This window comes from Castanea sativa, chromosome 7 (genome assembly GCF_040712315.1).
Source record: "Castanea sativa cultivar Marrone di Chiusa Pesio chromosome 7, ASM4071231v1".
NCBI lineage: Eukaryota > Viridiplantae > Streptophyta > Magnoliopsida > Fagales > Fagaceae > Castanea > Castanea sativa.
The window spans coordinates 4,613,307-4,635,596 of record NC_134019.1 but is presented as its reverse complement, the minus strand read 5'-3'; the positions used below and the strand labels follow the sequence as shown (position 1 = coordinate 4,635,596).

The window sequence follows — 22,290 nt, the reverse complement described above, 5'->3', positions numbered from 1 at the left end:
ACAGAATTGGTAGGGCAGTCGATTGATCGTTCGGAGAAATTACTGGGTTATGAAGCTGGAGTATATGTGGAATCCACTAAAGGAGTTAGTCAAAACCGTGTGGAGCCAGATGTGAAAATCACTAACCAATGCTTGCTAAAGTTTTTTTTTTATTATTTTTTTTAAGAAGAGAAAGATGTAAAAATTAATTAAATGCCACTAGGAATATACCATCCAAAAGAGAATATGCTAAGTCAACTCAAGTCCACGCCTAGTGGAGCCAAAAGTAAAAAGACACAGGTAAATTAGGCCTTGAAGCAAAATACTAGCTGATTAGGCATTTCCCTTCTGGCAATTCACTTCTCTTCAACTATCCTGTATTCCTATAGCAATTTATTCCTAGAGTGAGTCAAAGAGAGATCATATGGCGGACTTACTTCTTTCTGCCTTGGTGAGCACTGTGGTGGGGAACTTGAATACTTCTGCACTTCAAGAATTTGGAGTTGCTTGGGGCTTGGGAGCTGAGCTTGACAAACTGAAGAGCACGATGTCTACCATCCAATCCGTTCTCCAAGATGCAGAGGAGAAGCAGTGGAACAGTAAAGCTATCACGGATTGGCTGAGAAAGCTCAAAGATGTAGCTCGTGACGCGGATAATGTTCTGGACGAGTTTGCAACTGAAGCTCTAATGCGAAAGGTGGAGAGAGAGAAAGGTGCAACAAGCCAAGTAAGTAGATTCTTTTCTCTTCCAAACAGAATTATATTTCGCATGAAAATGGCACGTAAATTGAAGAATGTGAGGGATAGACTAGATGCCATTTCTAGGGAGAGATCTGAATTCCACTTGAGTGAGGGAGTTATAAACACGGAAGTTGTTGATGTACAAAGGAGAAAAACTTGCTCACTTGTGAATGAAAGTGTGATTTATGGAAGAGATGAGGAAAAAGAAAAGGTCATTGAGGTGTTGCTCACTAATGTGTCTGATGATCAAGATAATCTGGCCATTTATGCTGTATGGGGCATGGGGGGCTTGGGTAAAACAACGCTTGCACAGTTAGTCTACAATGATGTAAGGGTGGAGAAGCATTTTGAATTGAGAATTTGGGTTTGTGTATCAGATGATTTCCAGATAATAAGGCTGGTGAGGGCAATCATAGAATCCATTGATGGTAGTGGATGTAATCTATTAGAGTTAGATCCACTGCAGCAACACTTGCAAGAAAAATTGCGTGGGAGGAGATTTTTACTTGTATTGGACGATGTCTGGAACGAGAACCATGAGGAATGGGACTGCCTAAAACATATGTTGACGTGTGGAGCGAAAGGTAGTATGCTTATAGTTACAACTCGGAATGAAACAATTGCGAGAATGATGGCTACATTACATCCTATACACCGCATGGGATGCTTGTCAGAGGATGATTCTTGGTCCTTATTTAAAGGACGTGCATTTGGGATGGGAAGGGTAGAAGAGAAATCAGAATTGGAATCAATTGGTAAGGAAATAGTGAAGAAGTGTGGAGGCGTGCCTCTAGCTATAAAGGCTCTTGGAAGCCTCATGTCCTTAAAAAGTAGGAAGAGTGATTGGGAATCAGTGGAAAAAAGTCAGATTTGGGATTTACCAATAGGTAACAATTCTATCTTGTCGGCCCTCAAGTTGAGTTATCACCATCTACCCCCACATCTAAGGCAATGTTTTGCTTTTTGTTGTGTATTCCCCAAAGATCACAACCTTGAGATGAATAAGTTGATACAACTATGGATGGCTAATGGTTTTATTCCCTTCAAAGGGCCATTGGAGTTGTATGATTTTGGTGTTGATATCTTCAATGAATTAGTATGGAGGTCTTTCTTTCAAGACGTCAAGGAGGAATATCCCGGCTATATAACGTGTAAAATGCATGACCTCATGCATGACCTTGCTCAATCTATTATGAGTCATGAATGCCTTGTAGTGGAATCCGGTAAAGATGTGAAGGTTGCAGGCAAGATTATTCACATGTCTTTCGACCGGTACTCATCGCAAGCCATTTCTTTGAATGAGGACCTATGTAAAGTTCGATCTCTACGCACATGCCTCGGTACATCTGGTCGTAAAGCTTTTCTGCCATTCTTCTTTAAACAAAAGTATCTTCGGGCATTGGATTTTAGATCTGTCTATTCGGAAGTACCGAGATCAATCAACAATTTAAAACATTTGAGGTATCTTGACATGTCTGGCTCTAAAATCAAAGTTTTACCAGAATCAACAACCTGCCTCTTGAACTTGCAAACGTTGAAACTAGATAGTTGTCATTCTCTTTGTAAGTTACCCAAAGGTATGAAGTACATGAAAAACCTTATGTATCTTGGGATCACTGATTGTCCTTCTCTTACTCGTATGCCTGAAGGAATAGGACAATTAACTTGCCTCCAATCATTGAGCTTCTTCATTGTTGGCAAGGAAAAAGGTTATCAAGTAAGTGAGTTAAAAGGTCTAAACCTTCGAAACAAGTTGACAATAAAGGAACTTGATAATGTCAGAAATTCAGTGGAGGCCAAAAATGCAAATTTGATCGGAAAACAAAATCTTCATTCGCTAAGTTTGGTTTGGCAGAGAGACAATAAAAGCCATGTACTGGACCATGTTGAAGATGTTCTTGATGGTCTCCAACCTCATTCAAATCTGAAAGAACTGTCCATATACAACTATCATGGTTCAAAAATTCCAACATGGATTCAAGATTTAGTTCTTTGTGATTTGGTTGAAATTTCGCTATATTGTTGGGAAAGATGTGAACATTTGCCACCTCTTGGCAAATTATCATTCCTTAAGGTTCTTGTTATAACCGACTGGCATGCTGTGAAATATATTGGCAATGAGTTCCATGGAGACGGTGTAAATTCATTCCCCTCATTGAAGATATTTAAGCTCTATAATATGCATGATTTGGAGGAATGGAGAACAATGACTGGAGGAGAAAGTTTTCCCTGCCTAAGCACATTAGAAATCACGCGTTGCCCAAAGTTAGTTGAAATTCCTATTATTCCTTCCATTACAAATTTGACTATGAGTGGCAACAATGCAATGTTAATTAGGTCACTGATGAATCTCACTTCACTTTCTTCCCTTGTGATTGGAGACATGGATGATGAATTGACAGTTCTTCCAGATGGACTGTTGCAAAATCATAAGATGCTTGAAAAGTTGAATATTTCCAAAATGCCCAATCTCATGTCACTGACTAATCAGTTGGATAATCTTTCTGCATTGAATGAATTTCGTCTTGAAAATTGTGACAAGATCGAAAGTCTTCCAGAAGGACTCCAGAACTTACATTCATTACGGGAACTGTACATACAGAACTGTAATAATCTTTTGTCCTTACCAATGAATGGTTTGCAGGGCTTATCTTCACTACGGAGTTTAGAGATTTGGAGTTGCAACAAATTCTGCTCATTGTCTGAGGGAATTCAATATTTAATTGCACTTGAGGATTTATATATTGACAGCTGTCCTAAGTTAATTTCATTGCCAGAGGGTATTCAACATCTAACTGCTCTCCGTTATTTGCGAATCTGGAATTGTGAAGACTTATCTTCTCTGCCGAAGCAGATTGGTTTCCTCACATCGCTTTCATATTTGCGAATTTCGAACTGCCCTAATCTAATGTCAATACCAGACGAGCTACAGAATCTTACAGCACTCAAAACATTGAGAATTGGAGGATGTCCACATCTGCAGAAGCGGTGCAAGAAAGACAGTGGAGAGGATTGGCATAAAATATCTCACATCCCCGACATTGACATCACTTCTTATCCAGAGACATCATCATCGACGGGTTGGGGATCGCTACGAAAACTGAAATGTTGCTAAGTTGGTCAACGCTGAGATGGCAATGTTAACACGCTTCAAAAAAAAAAGTTTATTTATAAAGGTAGCTTTCTCCCCCTTTTTTATTTTTCTTTTTAATGGGTTTTTTTTAACATTTCTTATCTTATCAAATTGTATTTGGATTTTAATATGGATATTAATATATGCATTACTCTAATGTATGCTTGCAGTAAACTAAACCCATTATGCCTTCGGTGGACAGTGCAATGGTACATTACCTTCAATCTTTGCTTGCTGTTGAAATTCAGATTTTCTTCTCTTTTTCTCCCAAAAATAAAGGTTCAATTCAATTTTGTGACTCACTTTTCATTACTATTTGTATATTTGTTGTATTTTAAAATTGCTATGGACAATCCAACATGTTCCACTGTTATATATATATTTTTTTTCTCAAAACAAGAAAAGAAAGGATTTTTTTTTTTTCTTTCTAAATAAGCAAGAAAATCTCTCAAAACAAAACACAATTACAAACAAGTCAAGTAGCTCATAAACTAGCGAAAACACATGCAAAGCAAGCAAAAAAGAGTTGCAACTCTCTTAGCAAAGCAACAAGCCTCTTATCCAGAACCTAGTAATCAAACTTGAGATGCATAATTAGAAGCAGCATTTTCCATTCCATATATAGAGCAAAAAATGGGCCAAAAAACCATATAAGTCAACCTTGTCATTAGTTCAGTCATACTAATTTTTTCTATACTTCTTTTGTTTAGATGATAAATAGTGGGAGTATGAAAAATAAGATTTAAACCATATGTACGGAGCACAAAATAATGCCATAACAATTGAACTATCACTTAAGATAACAATTATTTTCTTTTTCTTTTATTATTTTTAATTCTCGTACAACCATTCCCTCCCTTCTAAAAGCTCTACATTACCAAATAAATAATAACTAATTCACTTTTGATAATTCAATAATTACAATGGGAGGAGGAATTTGAGCCCTAAATATTTTTATTAAAAACACTAGAAGATATCCATTAAGCTATAAGGTTCTTGGCAAATAAAAATCATTATGGAATCATGTCTTAAGAAAATCCTGAACATTAGCAATGCAAAATCGCCCTAAAAAGCTTGAACATCGCACATCTTTAAATTGAAAAAGAAATAGAAAATTTAATAATTTGACCATTATTCTGTCACCTCTTTATGTGTGAGCCTAGACTTTCCCTCAATAAGTGATTAATACCATAATCAATTACCAATACCATAATCAATTACCAATTTATGCCAAAATCTTAAGCTGATAACTAGTGGGAGAAATTAACATAACCATTATTCTAAAAAGTCTATTACATCATCCATATAAATACCAAGTATTTTTTATCATAATATACAAAAATATTTATATCTTCTGCACTAGTGAAAACTGAAAAGAATTTGCCATAAAAATTGGCAAGAAAGTGAAATATTGTAAACCAAGTTAAGTATCACTAAAGTGTGTTTACAGTAATGGGATGGAGGACCACAATCCCTATCTTCAATTGCCGAAGTTAGTTACAACGTGGTTCATCCAACATCTCTACTACCGGAGCAAACTGCAAAGTTGAACAATGAGCAAAGATGAGATCATGAGCGAGAAAGTTCATAGATCAAATTTTTAATATGGATGCACACTAACCTCATCATCTTCTTCAAAGTATATTCCATCAACTGCACTGTTCAGCTGAAACTCCCACCCTAGATTGTTCTCAAGTAGCTCTTTAAGTTTCCTCGTCTATAATAATAAAAAGAGAGGACATTACAAATTGTCGTAAGTAGCAGAAAGCAACTACTTGCAATGAAGTGAAAGCTTTACATTCCCTTACGGGAAGTTTCACTCAAGTGAAGGCTCAACAAACTCCTTTCCTATGGGCTATGGACCAAATGACTTCAACCGAAGTGTTAAAATGCATTAAAACTAATATGGCTCAAATTGAGTGTAATGGCCCTTACATAACATTGGGAGTCACAAACACAATTTTACCAGAACCAGCTGAAGCTACCATTGACTGTTGAAAAATATCAAAATATTGACAACTATTGGCCTTTATACCAGATGGCAAATATTGACCATTATTGGCCTTCATGTCATGCATTTCAGCCATCACTAGCCATTACAGGTATGGCATTGATATCACAAATTCATATCGGGCTATCAGTCATCTAAAACCAAGACAAATCAACTATTTTCCAAGGTATCCACTATAATTTGATTCTAGACTAAAATATGATTTACACCCTTTAAGTCTGGGGTTGCTATCATTTTGTCCCTCAACGTCTTTTCATTCTTGCCACTAACCCACCAAAAAATTACGTCCTTTTGAATAAAAAGAGAAGAAATTAACCCAAACCCAAAAATCAACCCATCCAAGCTCCATTGCCCAACATCTCAAAGCCGCCAAATCACCAGTGTGTATGGCCAGCCTAACCACAAACTTAAAGGCTAACCCAGGGTAAATCACTGCAACCACTGATGTCATATTTGAGTGGATTAATAGCGAAAATGAGACAGACCACGATGGAAGGGACACTTTGACATTGATTTCATATTTGAGGGTGTAAATTACAAATTCTCATTGTCGATGGACAACAACTCCAAACTTACAAAGTGTAGATGGTAGTTTAGAATTGATTGTATGTCTCCCACCATAAAGCATAAAGGCTGAGGTCATTGATTCAATCCTATAAAAATACGTGAGTTGTCTCTATCTATTAAAAACAAGAAAGTAAACATCCTTATTCAAGGAAATCAAAAAATGCATACTTCAATTTGCAAGATATCATCTTAAAACATACTTAAATTTTCAATATTCCATAAATGTATTAAGATCTGGGTAGTGAGTTGTCTCTATATATTAAAAACAAGAAAGTAAACATCCTTATTCAAGGAAATCAAAAAATGCATACTTCAATTTGCAAGATATCATCTTAAAACATACTTAAATTTTCAATATTCCATAAATGTATTAAGATCTAGCTACCCAGTATGAAACGAATCAAATGACACTAGAGATATGAACTTGTAGGCTTGTAGCTGGTAAGAGACAAAGATTAAACATTCAAAATCAAAATCATAAATGATTGAGTTGGAATTAACGAGAGATTTATGTTTTTTTTTGGTAATTGTAAATAATGTGAACGAAATAATGCCTGGTTTTATTAATGAAGCAAATTTCCTTGACAAGAATTTTTTGTATAGGCAGATTTATATGTTATATGCGTGTATCTATATATAACCAGTTAAAGTAATAAATACACAACATCTAATTTGCAGAGTTGATAATCCATAATCTTATGCAGACCAAAACAGAGAATCAATTGCTAATGCCTAAAAGGAAAGTGTATGAAGAGAAAATGAAAGCCAAGCAAGTTGCCCCAAGCTCCAACCTCCAAACCAACAGAGAATCAAACATGATGAACACGAAGAAGCAGGATTAGTGTTCCTACCCAAGACAGCAGATGTCCATCAACAGATGAGGCATCTAGCATCAATGAAAAGAACTCCTGCAATTTCATTCAGCAATTAGTCAACAATCTGTGATGAACTTACCAATTCTTCTTTACAAGTAAAAATGTTACGATGGAAACATAATTCAATCAACGCGATTAAAACTGACTAAGCAATGATTTTTATAGCTTTTTAAGCAAGTTGCTCAAATTGACCGATAAATGTTGGTGAGTAGGTAAATAGTTCACTCGATCAATGAAAGCCTTGAAATCTGACTTGCCAATAAGAGTTATATCAACAAGGGAAATTGTAAATTTGCAAAAATGCCCGTTAAGCATGGTAGCACAATCATGCATTTAAACAATGACTTAGTAACCTCAAAGAGGTACCTTGCAAAGATGGTGCAAAAAGCTATCAGCAGATAACCATGAATCATCCAATAGAGCGGATACCCCGGTTGCTGCACCACTGGTATCTGTATGATCTTTCTCAAGCCCAAATTTCAATTGATAGTAGATAACCTTAATGAACTGCACAAAATTATATAAGTTGTCAGAGCTCTATATAAAACTAACAGCGAAAATAGGACAATTACATTTATTGAGTGTTAATCAGTATTAAATGAAGAAAGAAAATGCAATTTTAATTTGGCGAATTGCCAAGAGCCATGTAGCTAATTAGTTGGCACTTATTAGTGTTTCCAACCAAGACATCCAGAGTTCAAATCACCCTACTCCCAAATATCAATACATCAAAAATTTTAGTTTGGCAAATCAAACATACTAGGAAATTCTATGCAAGTTAACTACAGATGTTGCAAATATAGTCACAACCTGATAAACCAATGAAGCTTATTACATGCCCAATATCATAGTTAAAAACTTCAATTTATAAGGGACTACATCAGAAATAAAACCTTCAGCAAGAAGAGGACTTCAAAGAAGTAACTAAAATAAAAACTTTTGATAACACAAACATATAACAAAGGGCAAACTGAAACTGATTAGGCTTTTGAAAATTAGGCCAGACTATCAAACAACCTTATCCTTTCTTATTTAGTGTATCGATGTTATTATTAACGAAGTAACAATGTCCGATTGTCTACCAAACAAAATGGCCCCACATTGAGTACAATGATGAAATGAAAAACAAAATCACCAAAAGAAAATAGTTGGCAAAGGGCCAAAGACCTTGTAGGGTTGATTTGCGTCTTGGATATGCCTTAATAGCTACATCCTAAGCTTAATGGCAACTCTAGGAATTTTTTTTTTCAAAGGGTCATTAAAATATTTAAATTGAAAACAAAATTTTATAAAAAGAGAACTTGAATATATCGAATTATCGACACACAAAAAAATAAATAAATAAACACGCACATGAAGTTTTACAATTTCCTTCTACGGGTTTTACAATCAATTGTCATTATCTATTGTCAATATGGGTAAGTGTGACAAGTTTGTATAATGTTTTTATTTGTATATAGTTGTCATTATCTATTTGTCATTGTTTTTATAAAAATATTTTTAATTAAATAACAAAACTCAACCCATTGACATTTTACTAGTTGTAGACCCACTCAAGCACACTCATCTATACATAAATAACACACTAAATGTCTACTTGACAAATCAAATGCATGAACAATCAGTCAATCACTAACTCTACTATTTTTTTCTTGAATGTAACTTTATAATAAAAAGTTATTATAACATAATAACTATAACAATACATACACACATGTAACGAACACTTAGTATTTCCTAATTATTAAATTATAAAAAGTTATATCATATTTATACTATACACGCAAATATTCACAAACCACAATTTACACGAAACATTATAACAATAAAAAAATAATTTGAAAAATAATACACAATCAATATCAAACACACTCACATATATAATAAAAATTTATGATAAAAAGAGAGATACTCACAACTCACAAACACTCGCTCTTTACTCTTAGAGACAAAGAGACGAAGACAAATAGAGAAGAGAGATAAGATTCATGAGACTAAGTTCAATGATCCGATCAGATCAAAGAGAGAGAGATCTATGTTGTTTGGTTTGGGGATGGTCATATCTGTGTTGTTGTTTGGTTTTGGGTTGAGCTAATATGTGATCAGGGTGTTCCAAGCCACAGGCGTGCATGATTTAAGTCAAGGTGTGCAAAAGTATTTTCAGATTAAATTAAACTAGTAAAAAAAAAAAATTATATAGATAATTTTTCTTCCCAATACCCCCTGAACAACATGTAGAACCGCCCCTGCCCAAGCTACCATTGCTCCGCACATTAAATCAGATAGTAAAATAGCCAAAAATCTTAGAGCTCATCTAATACCTCTTCGTGTTTTAAATAACAACATTCAATGTTCAAATCCCCTTCCCCCATTGTAACTATCGAATTATCAAAAAATTTTAAAAAATAATAATTTTCCTTTTAATTACCAAATTAATAATAATAATAATAATAATTTAACCAATTTCCCTTTTATTTACCAAAAATAATAATAATATTTTTTTTAAAAATAAATAAATAAGAAAAGAGCATTACCTTTGTGAATAGTTGAGTCCTTGTGCTAAAAGGCTGCTAAAAATATAAACTTTCAGACATACATTTTAACAAAAATAAAATCCTCCCAACATTTAAAAAATTAAAATAAAGTTATTAAATATAAACCACATAGGACTCCAAGCAATATCATAATAATATGTTAACTATATAGCTACATACAACCATGATATCACCCATGAATTATTTCAGAAACAAGTGAAATTTTCTACAATAAATAGATATTAAAAACTTCCACAACATAGCATCAACGAATATGTTTGAGTCACCTCCAACAAAGATTATGCCGTTCTAATTCTAACAATGATGGTGTCACTATTCAATGACCAATGCCGCAATTACTATAATGCTGTCTGCAATATCAAATAGCAAAATTATGCAAGACAGCCTAGGCTTCACCACCTGAGGATTGTTTGGAATCACACACCAAACACAAATGCAATTTGCGCGAATAAATATCATTAATCAAGTCTCAATAGTCTGCCTACAAAATAAATCTAGAGCTTTTGTAGAGCTTCCAAAAAAATAAGAGATAAAGACAAACATCCATGAAATGAATCCTAACTGAACTCAAATACTAATCCAAATACTAAACTAATCCCTACCTAAGATATGAAATTTAATCTTTATCATAACTCAAACTAAATAAATAAAAACTTAGAATATGAAGTAATACAATGAAAATTCAAATGTAAATATTGAATTAATCTCTGGTTGTGCTCCTGCATCGCAAAACCTACAAATAGATTGATGTCCCATGATATAAAAGCACCAAATTGACCTGAAGTCCAAATATCAAAAGAAAATGATGTTCTGAAACTTTTAAGAAAAGTCTTTTGTATGATAGATCATTTAAAAGAAAAGGTTTGCGTTCCAACCACATTTGTTCAACTAAATGACAAAAGTTGAGGAATTTTGGCAATTTGCACCATCAAAACCACAACTTTGGCCCTAGAGCATAAAGTGCCTTAGAATTCCTACACAAAGTAACAAGAAACTACATGGATTTGAGGTATTTTTAAATCAATTAATATTCCACACATGTTTTTGAAAATGAAGTTCTGAGATCAATGAAAACAATGACAATTGTGTGCATTTCAGGGCAATGTTTTCAATTATACCAAAAGATTAAGTCGAGTTTTTGGCACTGAAGAGAATCATCACATCATCTTCTGCATCTTTCTTTAAACCAAAGCTATGAAAGCATAAGATGACATGTGGCACAAAAGGACCCAATATGCCTACACCTTTCAAGTTTACTCACGACATTAGGTCAGAACAAATTCAATCTCACAAAATTGTTCAACAAATCAATGGAAAACTATTAGCCAAATGAATACTTACAGCCTCAATACATCCAAATAAAAGGTTAACCAAAGCTTTCCACTGTAGAAATCCTTCAAGTGATTGTCCCATCTGCCGAATTTTCAGATGTCATAAAACCTAACAGCAATTTCAACATAATGAAAGTTTTATAAAGGTCTACACATACCAAAAACGCAATAAATGCAAATTGCAGCTCTCCAAGAAGTACATATTCAGAACCTCCATAATCCTTTATCAGCAAACTTTCTAACAATTGTGTCCGAACAGATCAGTGGAATTTAAAACCTAAATCAGCAAATGCTAAATGGTAGAAAAATCTGTTGAGGTCATGTCTAAGTCTCTAAGATCTCTTACCTTGTCAATATTCAAGGAAGTAAGTTCTTGCCCATGTATTCCTTTTTGTTTGATAACACGGGGAATTGATGTATAGTAACATCTTCTGCTCTGAGAATTGTCCATTGATGTTAAGAACTTACTAGACTTCATCTGCTCATCTAGTGCTTTCTCCATTGCTGTTTTAGGAGTGTTTGTAACTATCCCTGACTCACATGCAACAGTGATCTCTCCTCCAATGGGCTCTGCATGTTGAATGAATCATTTAAATTTAAATGTTTATGCAGAATTGACAATCAGAAGACACAAACCATAAATTCAAACAACAAAAACCAAGCCTTAGTCTCAAAATTTAAACCAAAGATTCAAAGTAAACAAAGAATCAAGATAACTGAAGATAACTGGTATAAAAAATAAAATAGAATTCATGATCTAAACCAATTAAAACAAAGATATAATGGTAGACATTAGGTGCAGCATAAACAACAGATAACATTATTGAAGTTTCTGAGTGGCACAAGCCGTTTATCTTACTAAAGCAACACTCCACCCGATCAAATGCCCTTTCTTTACACATCTTGCAAATGTAATATATCAAACAAGAAGAAGATGGTGTCCAAGCCACAGTAAGTTCTACCCAAAAATTTAGGCAAAAACCAATAAATACCAACTAAGGAAAAATCAAAGGATCAAATGACTTTTTAAGTGGGCAGTTCAAGAATACTTCTCCATCCCTCAAACACATGTAACACCAACACACAATAAATTTTTTCCCACACCACCAAATCCTAGGCTGTAAAAAGACTCATTACAGAAAGCCCATCGCGCATTTTTAGTCCCTCATAAGGCATAGAAAATAAAGAATCAATGTATATTTTGAGTGATCAGTGTCAAAGTTCATATCATGTAAGAGTTACGTTGGACAAAGTTGAAAGTTGATGTATACTAGAATGATGGTTAAATGACAAATTCTAGACACATTTGTACCTTAGATACACCCAGAGGGATGGACAATGGAAACCTTTCAAGGGGGCCTAGGAGTAGAACTGTTTAAACATATGATGGTACAGATAAATTGCATAAAGCTTGGTAGGCCAGGATATTATTTTCAAAGGGAAAAATTAGAATAGTACCAAATTCTACTGCTTAAATGTATCTTTGAGGAGCTTGGGGACCATGGCCCCAGTATATTTTTTCCTGGCAATAGACCAAAAGTTTCCATTCAACTTTAACTACTACATGTGCCTCTCAATTGTGAAACCTCCAAGATATCCACTCACCAAAAATGACCACAACCTCATATTTCTTCATTCTTGCACACACACCTGGTGAGTCTTGAACCAATCTCATCCTCCACCCTATTCTTGAATGCAAGGACAGAATACCTTTATCTCTCACTCTCTAGGGTATCTACAATAAACCTTATTGGAAAACAGAACTCCTTCTAAGAAATGGTTAATTCTCTCTTCTTAGATGATAACTCCTCCACACAAAATGAAATTGATGAGAAATTTGCACACATCTATAGACATATAACATGTATCCCATAGCATGACACTACTCTGAATCGTTGAAGCTTTCTACTATTACATGGTTTCCCAGCTTTAGTTAGATAATTATGAGCTTAATTTCCACCATTTGCCTAGTGCCAGTCCATCTCAAAGTCTACCATTTTCCAACTTCAAAGTCTAGTCTCAAATCTGTTTAATCTATTTTTCATAAGAAACATAACTAGAACAGAAAATCAGTGAGCAAGAAGCATCTAAATATTGCACAACATGAAAAGAAAAAAAAAAACTCAAATTGATTGAAAAAGAAACATATATGCAGATGGAAAATAGATAATAAATCAAACACAAGTGACAGTTGTAAAGAAACTCATAATAGATTGCAGTATTAAGAGCCTCAAGTGTAGTTAGATGGAACTTACCAATCCGTTCAATAATGCTGTTTGTAATGTAATTTGATAAATGCTTCCAATCTCCATACTGGCTTTAGATTGTAAGGACCAAGTTGTCTGTCAAACTCCAAACTTTTAACTGCTTGACAGTATCTCTCTTCCTTAAAATAGGAAAAGTGAGAGAGAAAAAACAAACACAGTTACAGATCAATAAGATTTTCAAATTTAGACTTTAGAGACTCAGCAGCATTCTTCACAAAAGCAAAGTTTCAAGCTTCAAAGCAGGTAGCTTGGTGAAACTGAGTGGCATAATAGTTATAAATCTTGTAAGTGATCTCCTAGCAGAATATATTATGAGGGTTGAACATCCACTTGTATAAATTTGAACAATAGGATCTACTAAGTAGGGGAACATAACCATGTGAAAGTATTATGTCAAGTTGGAATTCTCACTGTACTACACAATTTTTGTATTTTCAATAGTTACAATGGGGAAAGGGGGATTTGAACCCTAGATGTTTTTGTTGGAATCACCAAGAAGAGCTAGTTGAGTTACAAGGCTCTTGGCACTCCACAACTTTTGTATGGTTAGAGTAGGTCAGAAAAATATTAGAATTCTCACAATACTACACAATTTTTGTATTTTCGATAGTTACAATGGGGAAAGGGGGATTTGAACCCTAGATGTTTTTGTTGGAATCACCAAGAAGAGCTAGTTGAGTTACAAGGCTCTTGGCACTCTACAACTTTTGTATGGTTAGAGTAGGTCAGAAAAATATTAGAATTCATATTAAGAGATATCACCTAATACGTTCCAATAAAATGACATGATACAGAAATGTCAAAAACACCACCAAATGTAACTCGCGTTATTAACTGTATACTTGCTATAATATGTTTTTGGGCAGTCAATTCTCAAGTTAACTCTGATTTAGAAAACAGATTAAAACCCAATTTAAGGAAATAAGACAAGAAGAAAACCAATAGTGCAATTGCATTAAGCAATCAATTGACATCAGGTTAGTCTTGTTTTTAGATGTAACCATCCTGTCTCTACCCCTATTGGAAAATTAGTTGACAACTAACTCTGATGTCAACTTTATAAATCATCTGACATACTTGGTCAAATGCTCAAATGTTTTTAAATAAAACCATCTTTTGATTTCCTTACAAGATTGCAAAGCTTTATAAGTATTTGATTGCAAAGAGGGGAAAAGAATCACGTTTTCGTAAAATGGATGCTTGATTGATTTTTCTTGCTTGGTAGCGCTTCCAAAATGCAGCAGGTTAGCAAGTTCTGTTTTGCCAAAACCTAAAAGGGCACAAGTTCCCTAACTAATGTCAAGACTTGAGGCCAGAATTCAAATCCATGCAGGTTGCAAAATACATCAGTCTGACTCTGTCCCCATACTAGTAGCTATATGCATCACGTACCAAAATAAATAAATAAATGGTATGTGCAACTAAAAAGGTCACAAACCTCTTCTTCGGATACTTTGACCAATCTTTCCTGTTGTTGATCCCACCTACGAACAATTACCTGTTGCAGCCATTTACATGAGGAACATCATTCTTGGTGCCAATTTTCCAGCTCTTTTGAAAATAGCTTATCGTTAAATCTAATCAATTATTGGCAAAATGAAGTGGGCTTTGGTTAAATCTAATCAATTATTCTCCAGTTACAAGGGAGTATCACATTTTAAAAAAAGCTCACTTTATCTAAGCTTTCATGCTTAAAAAGGCAAATACACAATAACCTTATTGTTATGCAATGGCAGGATGCCAGTAGGAAACTATGCTGAAAATGATAACATAAAGATGTCAATTACTTGTTTCTATTTTATTCTCTCAGCCACAATTTTATACAAACTGTGTCAAAAAGAAGCTTTTCTCTCTCTTCATAACATGGGCTGATTTACCTAATTATTTGTATAATAAATCATGTTGGCCTATTATTTTTACAGTTCAAACGCGTGCTTTCCATCAAAGCCTCATTTCAAACATAGAGAAAATAGTTATTAATGAACTTGGAAAAGATCTAGATCCTCTATCTAGGAGCATGGATGCATCAAATAGTTGAAGTGTACAATTAGGATATGTTTTGGACCCACCAACTTGACCAGATATGCTTCCTATACATTCAGATCATCGCAGGATACTTCGGTGATACAACAAGGACACGGCCATGACATGTTTGGGCCTATAATGAAATTTTCTTAATAAGAACCGGGTTTATAAATACTCTTTAAAATACTTTAGGATTCAAATATTAGACAAAGAGGATACAACTGCTTTATTTTTAAAAAATATTTTGAAGGAATGAATAACACATCTAAAGATGTTGCTTTAGGGATATGAATGAATAGTGTATGTTGTGGAAAAGAGAATACACCATGAAAATAAACAAGAAGTAGCCTAAAGAATAGCAATGGGATAATATCTACATATGAGTTGACTCTATGAAGGAGTGAATAGAGTTACTATCAGTAAGACCCAATACAAAAGACCACTCATAAAGAAAACTAATGAAGGATGCTTTTATTTGAGAAGACGTGCACTCCACATATTCAAAAATACGCCGATTTCATTCTCTCCATATAGTCCGCATCAAACATAAAGAAATAAGATTCCAGATATTCAAATTTGGTCCACGACATCGCCACCCACACAATAAATCGAAAACCTTTTTTGGGTAAAACCCACTGAAACCCAAACATCCTAAAGGTAAAACTCCATAACTCAAAATCTATGCTACAACAAATCAAGAGGTGATTCATAGTCTCCCCACTACCGCAGCACATACAACACCTACTCAGCATTGAAAAGCCTACCTTGATGAGATTCTCAGACAAAATCCTTGAAGTACATGCATTTAACTTCCATATCATCCTATCATTCCCCTCCCCAAGGGTAGTATGAGAGTCTAACAAATGGAAAAATGAAGCCACCTCATCAATCTCCCAATCGTTAAAATTTCTTATGAATTCCACACGCCAATTCCTACTCTGCCCCTCCACCTGCCTCTCCAACAGTGATTCCACAGAAGCATTCTTATCCATGTTGTGGATATTATTCTAAACATAAATGCTAGCCCAAGATATTTGTTCTTCCATATCCATTATTGTTTGTATATCAGTTTTAAATTTATTCCTTGTTTATCCTCTGAATGAAAAAATAATGAAATACGTATGCAGAAATACATATTATTTGATTTGTCAAATTAACATGCATCCACCATATTGTACCATAATAATTCAAGAACTCACATATCATAGTATTGCATCTGTATCTCATGTTGGTATGAATGCTACTTAGCCCTCTATTTATCTTATGTTCCAACTGTCCAATGCACCACAAATCAACATGACAAGACTAGAAGCACAGTTCCACAGCTAGATTAATCAAGTTTCTGCTTCCAATATGACATTGACATTAACACTGCAATAGATGTAAACAGTTATAAATTGTAGTACTAAACAAAATGAAAGATTCTACAAAGAGCGGAGCGAATTGAACCCTCAGAAGGAGCAGCGTCGATAAAGAAACCAATAATTGGTGAGAAATCCTTGCCATCTCTGTGCGCAACAAGTATTACAAAATTGCTCTACAGACAAAAATCGCATAAAAATACAATAACTAAATTACAAGAACATAAGATTTCTGACAATGAAAGTAACCTAACCAGGTGGATGAACTATAATAAAGAAAATGAGAAGCAGGAGGAATCATCTTGATGCCCTTAAAAGCAGGCCCAACAGAAAACATCTGCCACATTGATTGATTGATTGATTGATGAATAAATATCGGTAAAACCAAACAGAACAAAGAAGAATATAGTATATAGTATATGGTACCTGAGTATCGATGCCAACGAGGGTGTATTGAGGAACATCGAGGAGGAGAAGTGTAACGCCCTGCATTACGAGCTCTTAATGCTGTGTCCGGATCCATACTGAGAGACATCTAGAAGGCTCTCCCGTCTCGTGCACGTGACGCACAAAGAGAAAACGAAAAATGAATTTTCATTTTTATCCCTTTCTTTTAGTCCATATGAAAGGTAAATAGTAAAACAGAAAGGCAAATTAAATATGACTAGTTTAAATATAAAGCATTCAATTTTTCTAGGCAAAAAATGTACTTTTATTTTATTTGTTAGAAATAAAGTTTGATTGAAATGTGTAAACTTTGGGCAATGAAAAGGTTATTTGGGATGTGTAAAGTCTATAGGGGAGATATATATCCATAAGTGTCTATAGGAGAAATGTATATCCATAAGTGTACTCATTATTACAACCTTATTTCATAAACTCTACAAGCATTCTAAGGTCCTATATATATGTGAGATTACTATATTGTTACTGTACACACATCTAAGAGAAATCAAAAGAATTGTGGATTACAACTTGAATATAAGAGTTTATCAATATATATTTCTTGTTTCTTTTACTTTGTTTTATATATTTCTATCATTTTACAACACCTTATCAGCACGAGCTTCTACCCAATCTTTGGAAAGGAAGTTGTCCTCCTATTGTTCTTCAATCATCAAAGATTATTTGTATAGTTTTCTCAACTCACTATAAGTTTTCTTTTTAAGGAATTAGTAATTATCCTATTTGTTTGTCTTTACGTTTTATGCTTATAATTTTAATGATTTTTAATTGATTAAAAATTTTATGAGATTCACATTATTCTATTGTTATATATTGTTATGAGATGCACGTTATGAGATTCACATTTAATTGATTAAAAATATTTTATTAAAAATAGTTTGTGATAAAGCAACTTAATAATAGTTATATGTACCGTGTATGAATCAACTTTGAATATATATGTCTATATAACATTCTTTCATTAGAATTTTGTATGATAAAAATATTTGTTTATTTAATTACTTACGTAATTATATATTTGATATAAATATCAAACCTTACAAAGCTTGAATTTGTTGTTGTTGACATCTTAGGCAATAATTCCTTATCATGGATCCTTGGTACTAAGATTCATCTGGAAGCAATAAATCTTGATGAGATCTATGTTGATGTAATAAATCCTGAAGATATTATTATGGATGGCAACAGGGTATCCCAAAAGGATCGTTCAAAAGCAATAATTTTTATTTGTTATTATTTACATAAAAACTGAGTACTTTACAATAAAAGACTCTTTAGGAGAATCACAAGTTCTAGAAGAACTTGATCATCCTAAAAGCTTAGTATGACTAAAGTTGCAATAAATTAAAGGTGCAAGTGAATTAATTTGGCACTTTACAATCAACCCACAATTAAAATCATATAATAGAAGACACATATATCATGTTTCGAATGTGCTCCTACAGTAGCAATATCGAATGCATATGTTCATAAAGTGTTATGAACTAATGTTTTATCTTTTAGTGGCTGAACAAAATAATGAGTTGTTACTGAAAACCATCAAAGGATCATGAAAATAAGTGTTATAGGTGTGGAATGGAAGGTCATTGGTCATGTATTTGTCGTACTCCTAAACATTTGGTAGATTTGTACCAAGCCTCCATAAAAGAAAAGGAAAAGGGAATTGAAATGAACTTTTCTAATTATAATGATCTTGAAGATCTTATGAATTATCTTGATTTTTCAAATGGAGTGGATATGACTCATCTTAACGTCTCTGATTTCTTTGAGAATGTTGATGGAAAATTTGATAATTTGATTGGTGATGGAAATGTCCATACCAATTAATTATTTTCTTTTATTATATTATCGTATTCTAATAAGTATGATTGGTAATGGAAATGTCCATACCAAATAATTATTTTTCTTTCATTATATTATGACATTAAAATAAGTATTTTTTTATATGTTTTATTTATATTTAAAGTAATAAAATTTAATTTATGTTTTGCATATGTGAAAATGCATGGGTCATACTAGTAAAATCAATTCCAAGATGAATAGAGAAAATTTGTGTCTAGCAGACAGTGCAACAACTCATACAATCCTTAAAAATAAAAATATTTTCAAATTTAAAAATTATGCAAAGCCAATGTCAATACCATACTAGGTTCATCAAACGTAATTGAAGGCTCTGAAGGAGCGATTATCATGTTGCCAAAGGGCACAAAACTTTGTATTAATGATGCTTTGTATTCTTCTAAATCAAGCAGAAATTTACAATGGTTATCATATTAAAACCAATAACGAAGGCAGTGAAGAATTTATTTATATTACTTTAATAGTATCGGGCCAGAAGCTCATATTAGAAAAACTGCCCATTTTCTCTTTTGTGCTATATTATACTACAATGAGAACAGTTGAAACAAATGTTGCAATACACCACACCAGAAGTGTTCGAACCCAAAGGTTTTTATGCTTTGGCATGATCGTCTTGGACATCCAGGATCAATAATGATGCATCGAATTATTGAAAACTCTCACGGACATCCCTTAAAGAACCAGAATATTCTTTTATCTAGTGATTATCCATGTAGTGCATGTTCTCAAGGTAAATTTATTACCAAACCATCACATTCAAAGATTGTTGTTGAGTGTCCATCTTTCTTAAAAAGAATTCTGGGTGATACATGTGGACCAATACACCCACCTTGTGGTCCATTCAAGTATTTTATGATTTTAATTGATGCATCAACTAGATGGTCACATGTATGTTTACTTTCTACTAGAAATGTTGCATTTGCTAGGCTTCTTGCTCAAATAATTAGGTTGCGAGCACAACAGAAAACATCTGCCACATTGATTGATTGATTGATTGATAATTAAATATAAGTAAAAGCAAACAGAACAAAGAAGTAGAAGAAGAAGAAGAAGAAGAATACGGTATTAGTACCTGAGTATCGATGCCGAGGAGAGTGTATTGAGGAACATCGAGGAGGAGAAGTGTAACGCCCTGCTTTACGAGCTCTAATGCTCAATAATTTTATTTCAATTGTTGTAAACTTTAGATTGATTTTAGTGGTTTTATTTGGAAGGTGATAGATGATTAGAGATTTTAAAGTTTTTTTTTTTCCTAGTACTTCAAGAAAAGTTGTTGCTTTCTAGTTGGTGATTCGTTTTTTTACTATTACTTTTTATAATTTTTAGATTTCAAAGACTTTTCATAAGAAAATTGGACTATTTAATTGAGATGGTAAATATAAACTAAAATGAAATGTCATAATTTCATTAAACCAATTATCTCACATGATGGTCTTTACGGACAGTCCAACACAATGCATAGATGGAATGGAGCAAATCCAACCACGTAATATTAGTAGAGGAGACAAAATTTTGAAAATTTAGAAGATAATATTAAAATTAACTCAAACTTTAAGAGTGTAATATGTAAAAATAATAAATTTTTAAAAAAAAGTTTGAAACAACAGTAGGTTTTTGTACTTTAAAAAAATAAGCTAGGTTCAAGTTACATATTGTGTAACTTTTTTTAAACCATTGGATTTAAGTAGATCTAACGGTTAAAAAAAACTATAATTATTACAAATATTTAGATTAGAATCTAATTAATTACTCTCATTTATTACATTCTAAACTTATCTCTATACCCAAAAAAAGTTTGACTTCTGACTCTCTCTCATTTACGCTTCTCTCTCTGCGTTTCTCCCTCTCTTTCTCCTCCACCACCTCCACAGGGTATTACTCTCAATTTAAGCTTCCCCTACTCTACAAAGGCCTCTCTTGCAAATATTACCTTTTCTAGTGCCCTATATGGGTCAAATAATGTGCAGTAGAAAACCATTTGGAATCACATGTAGTTAAAACCGGCGGGCACTGCCTTCTCTTGTGCTGCCATATCGTTGCTCACCACTACGTGCATTAAAGGCTCGAGTTTCTGATTCAGAACTTGAATATTCATCCTTAAACTTTGGCATTTCTCTAGAATTGTATGGTCCACTGTACGCATCAAGATCTGAGCTGTCACTGCCAAGTGCCATCCTCCTAAATGTCATAATTTCTTGATTGTATTGGCCAGAATCATATAGTGTGCTCTGGCCATATTTCACCCCAATAATTTGATTTAAAGCCTAAACTAATAATCTATCCTACCCTTATCTATTTACTTGATTCCTAATAACAAAAATACAATATCAAAATGGTATAATTAAAGAGATAAATAGAGGCACGTCACAGACCACTGTGCTGTAAATTCATTGGCATAATGCCTGTAATTCAATGATCATCAGAACAGTGCAATCATAAGGCAATAAGGGGACTGTCAATTGGTCTTGCACTTGCATATATAAAAAGAGTGGCAAGGTCACCTTTATTTCTGTTCATTGGAACTTCTGACTCATTGGGTCCCTTGGTTGAATTTTTGTACCACCAACCAACCTATTATGAGTACAGTATGATTATAATATCATTGCTCTCCAATCATCAACAAAAATGATAAACTCAAGCCGCTCATACCACTCTAACAGAATCCTTTTTAGACAACAATTAGACGAGAGAGAGAGAGAGAGAGAGAGAGAGAGAGAGAGAGAGAGAGAGAGAGAGTCAGAAGTCAAACTTTTTTTGGGTTTAGAGATAGGTTTAGAAGGTAATAAATGAGGGTAATTAATTAGATTTTAATCAGAATATTTGTAATAATTATAGTCATTTTTTAACCGTTGGATCTATTTAAATCTAATGGTTTAAAAAAGGTGTAACTCTTTAGAGTTACACTAGGGGTAACTTGAACCTATCTCTAAAAAAATTATCTAAAAAGTAACCTTGGACTATTTTTTATTTCTTTCCTCAAATAAAAATGCCGTCCTAGTCTATTTGTCTTGCATTAGTATCTACTTATTTGGCAATTGGATGCCAAAGAAAGTGAATACATTTATGGTTTGTTTGGATTAAGGGGGAGGGAAGAAAAGTAGAGTAGAGTAAATTTAGCTT

General features: G+C 33.6%; 1 protein-coding gene and 1 pseudogene across 1 annotated transcript; one reads left to right on the top strand and one right to left on the bottom strand.

The window, feature by feature from the left end:
• Positions 1-299: 299 nt before the first annotated feature.
• Positions 300-4,193, top strand: LOC142642768 (putative disease resistance protein RGA3). The gene is made up of 2 exons (XM_075817190.1): positions 300-3,896; positions 4,024-4,193. Exon 1 carries the CDS (start codon positions 404-406, stop codon positions 3,833-3,835), a length of 3,432 nt encoding a protein of 1,143 aa, XP_075673305.1. The 5' UTR covers positions 300-403; the 3' UTR covers positions 3,836-3,896; positions 4,024-4,193.
• Positions 4,194-5,107: 914 nt separating this feature from the next.
• Positions 5,108-21,344, bottom strand: LOC142643883 (uncharacterized; annotated as a pseudogene).
• Between the last annotated feature and the right edge of the window lie 946 nt (positions 21,345-22,290).

What these genes read in the sequence shown, in the direction of transcription:
- LOC142642768 (XM_075817190.1), top strand. Translation starts at nt 404, where the DNA reads ATGGCGGACTTACTTCTTTCTGCCTTGGTGAGCACTGTGGTGGGGAAC.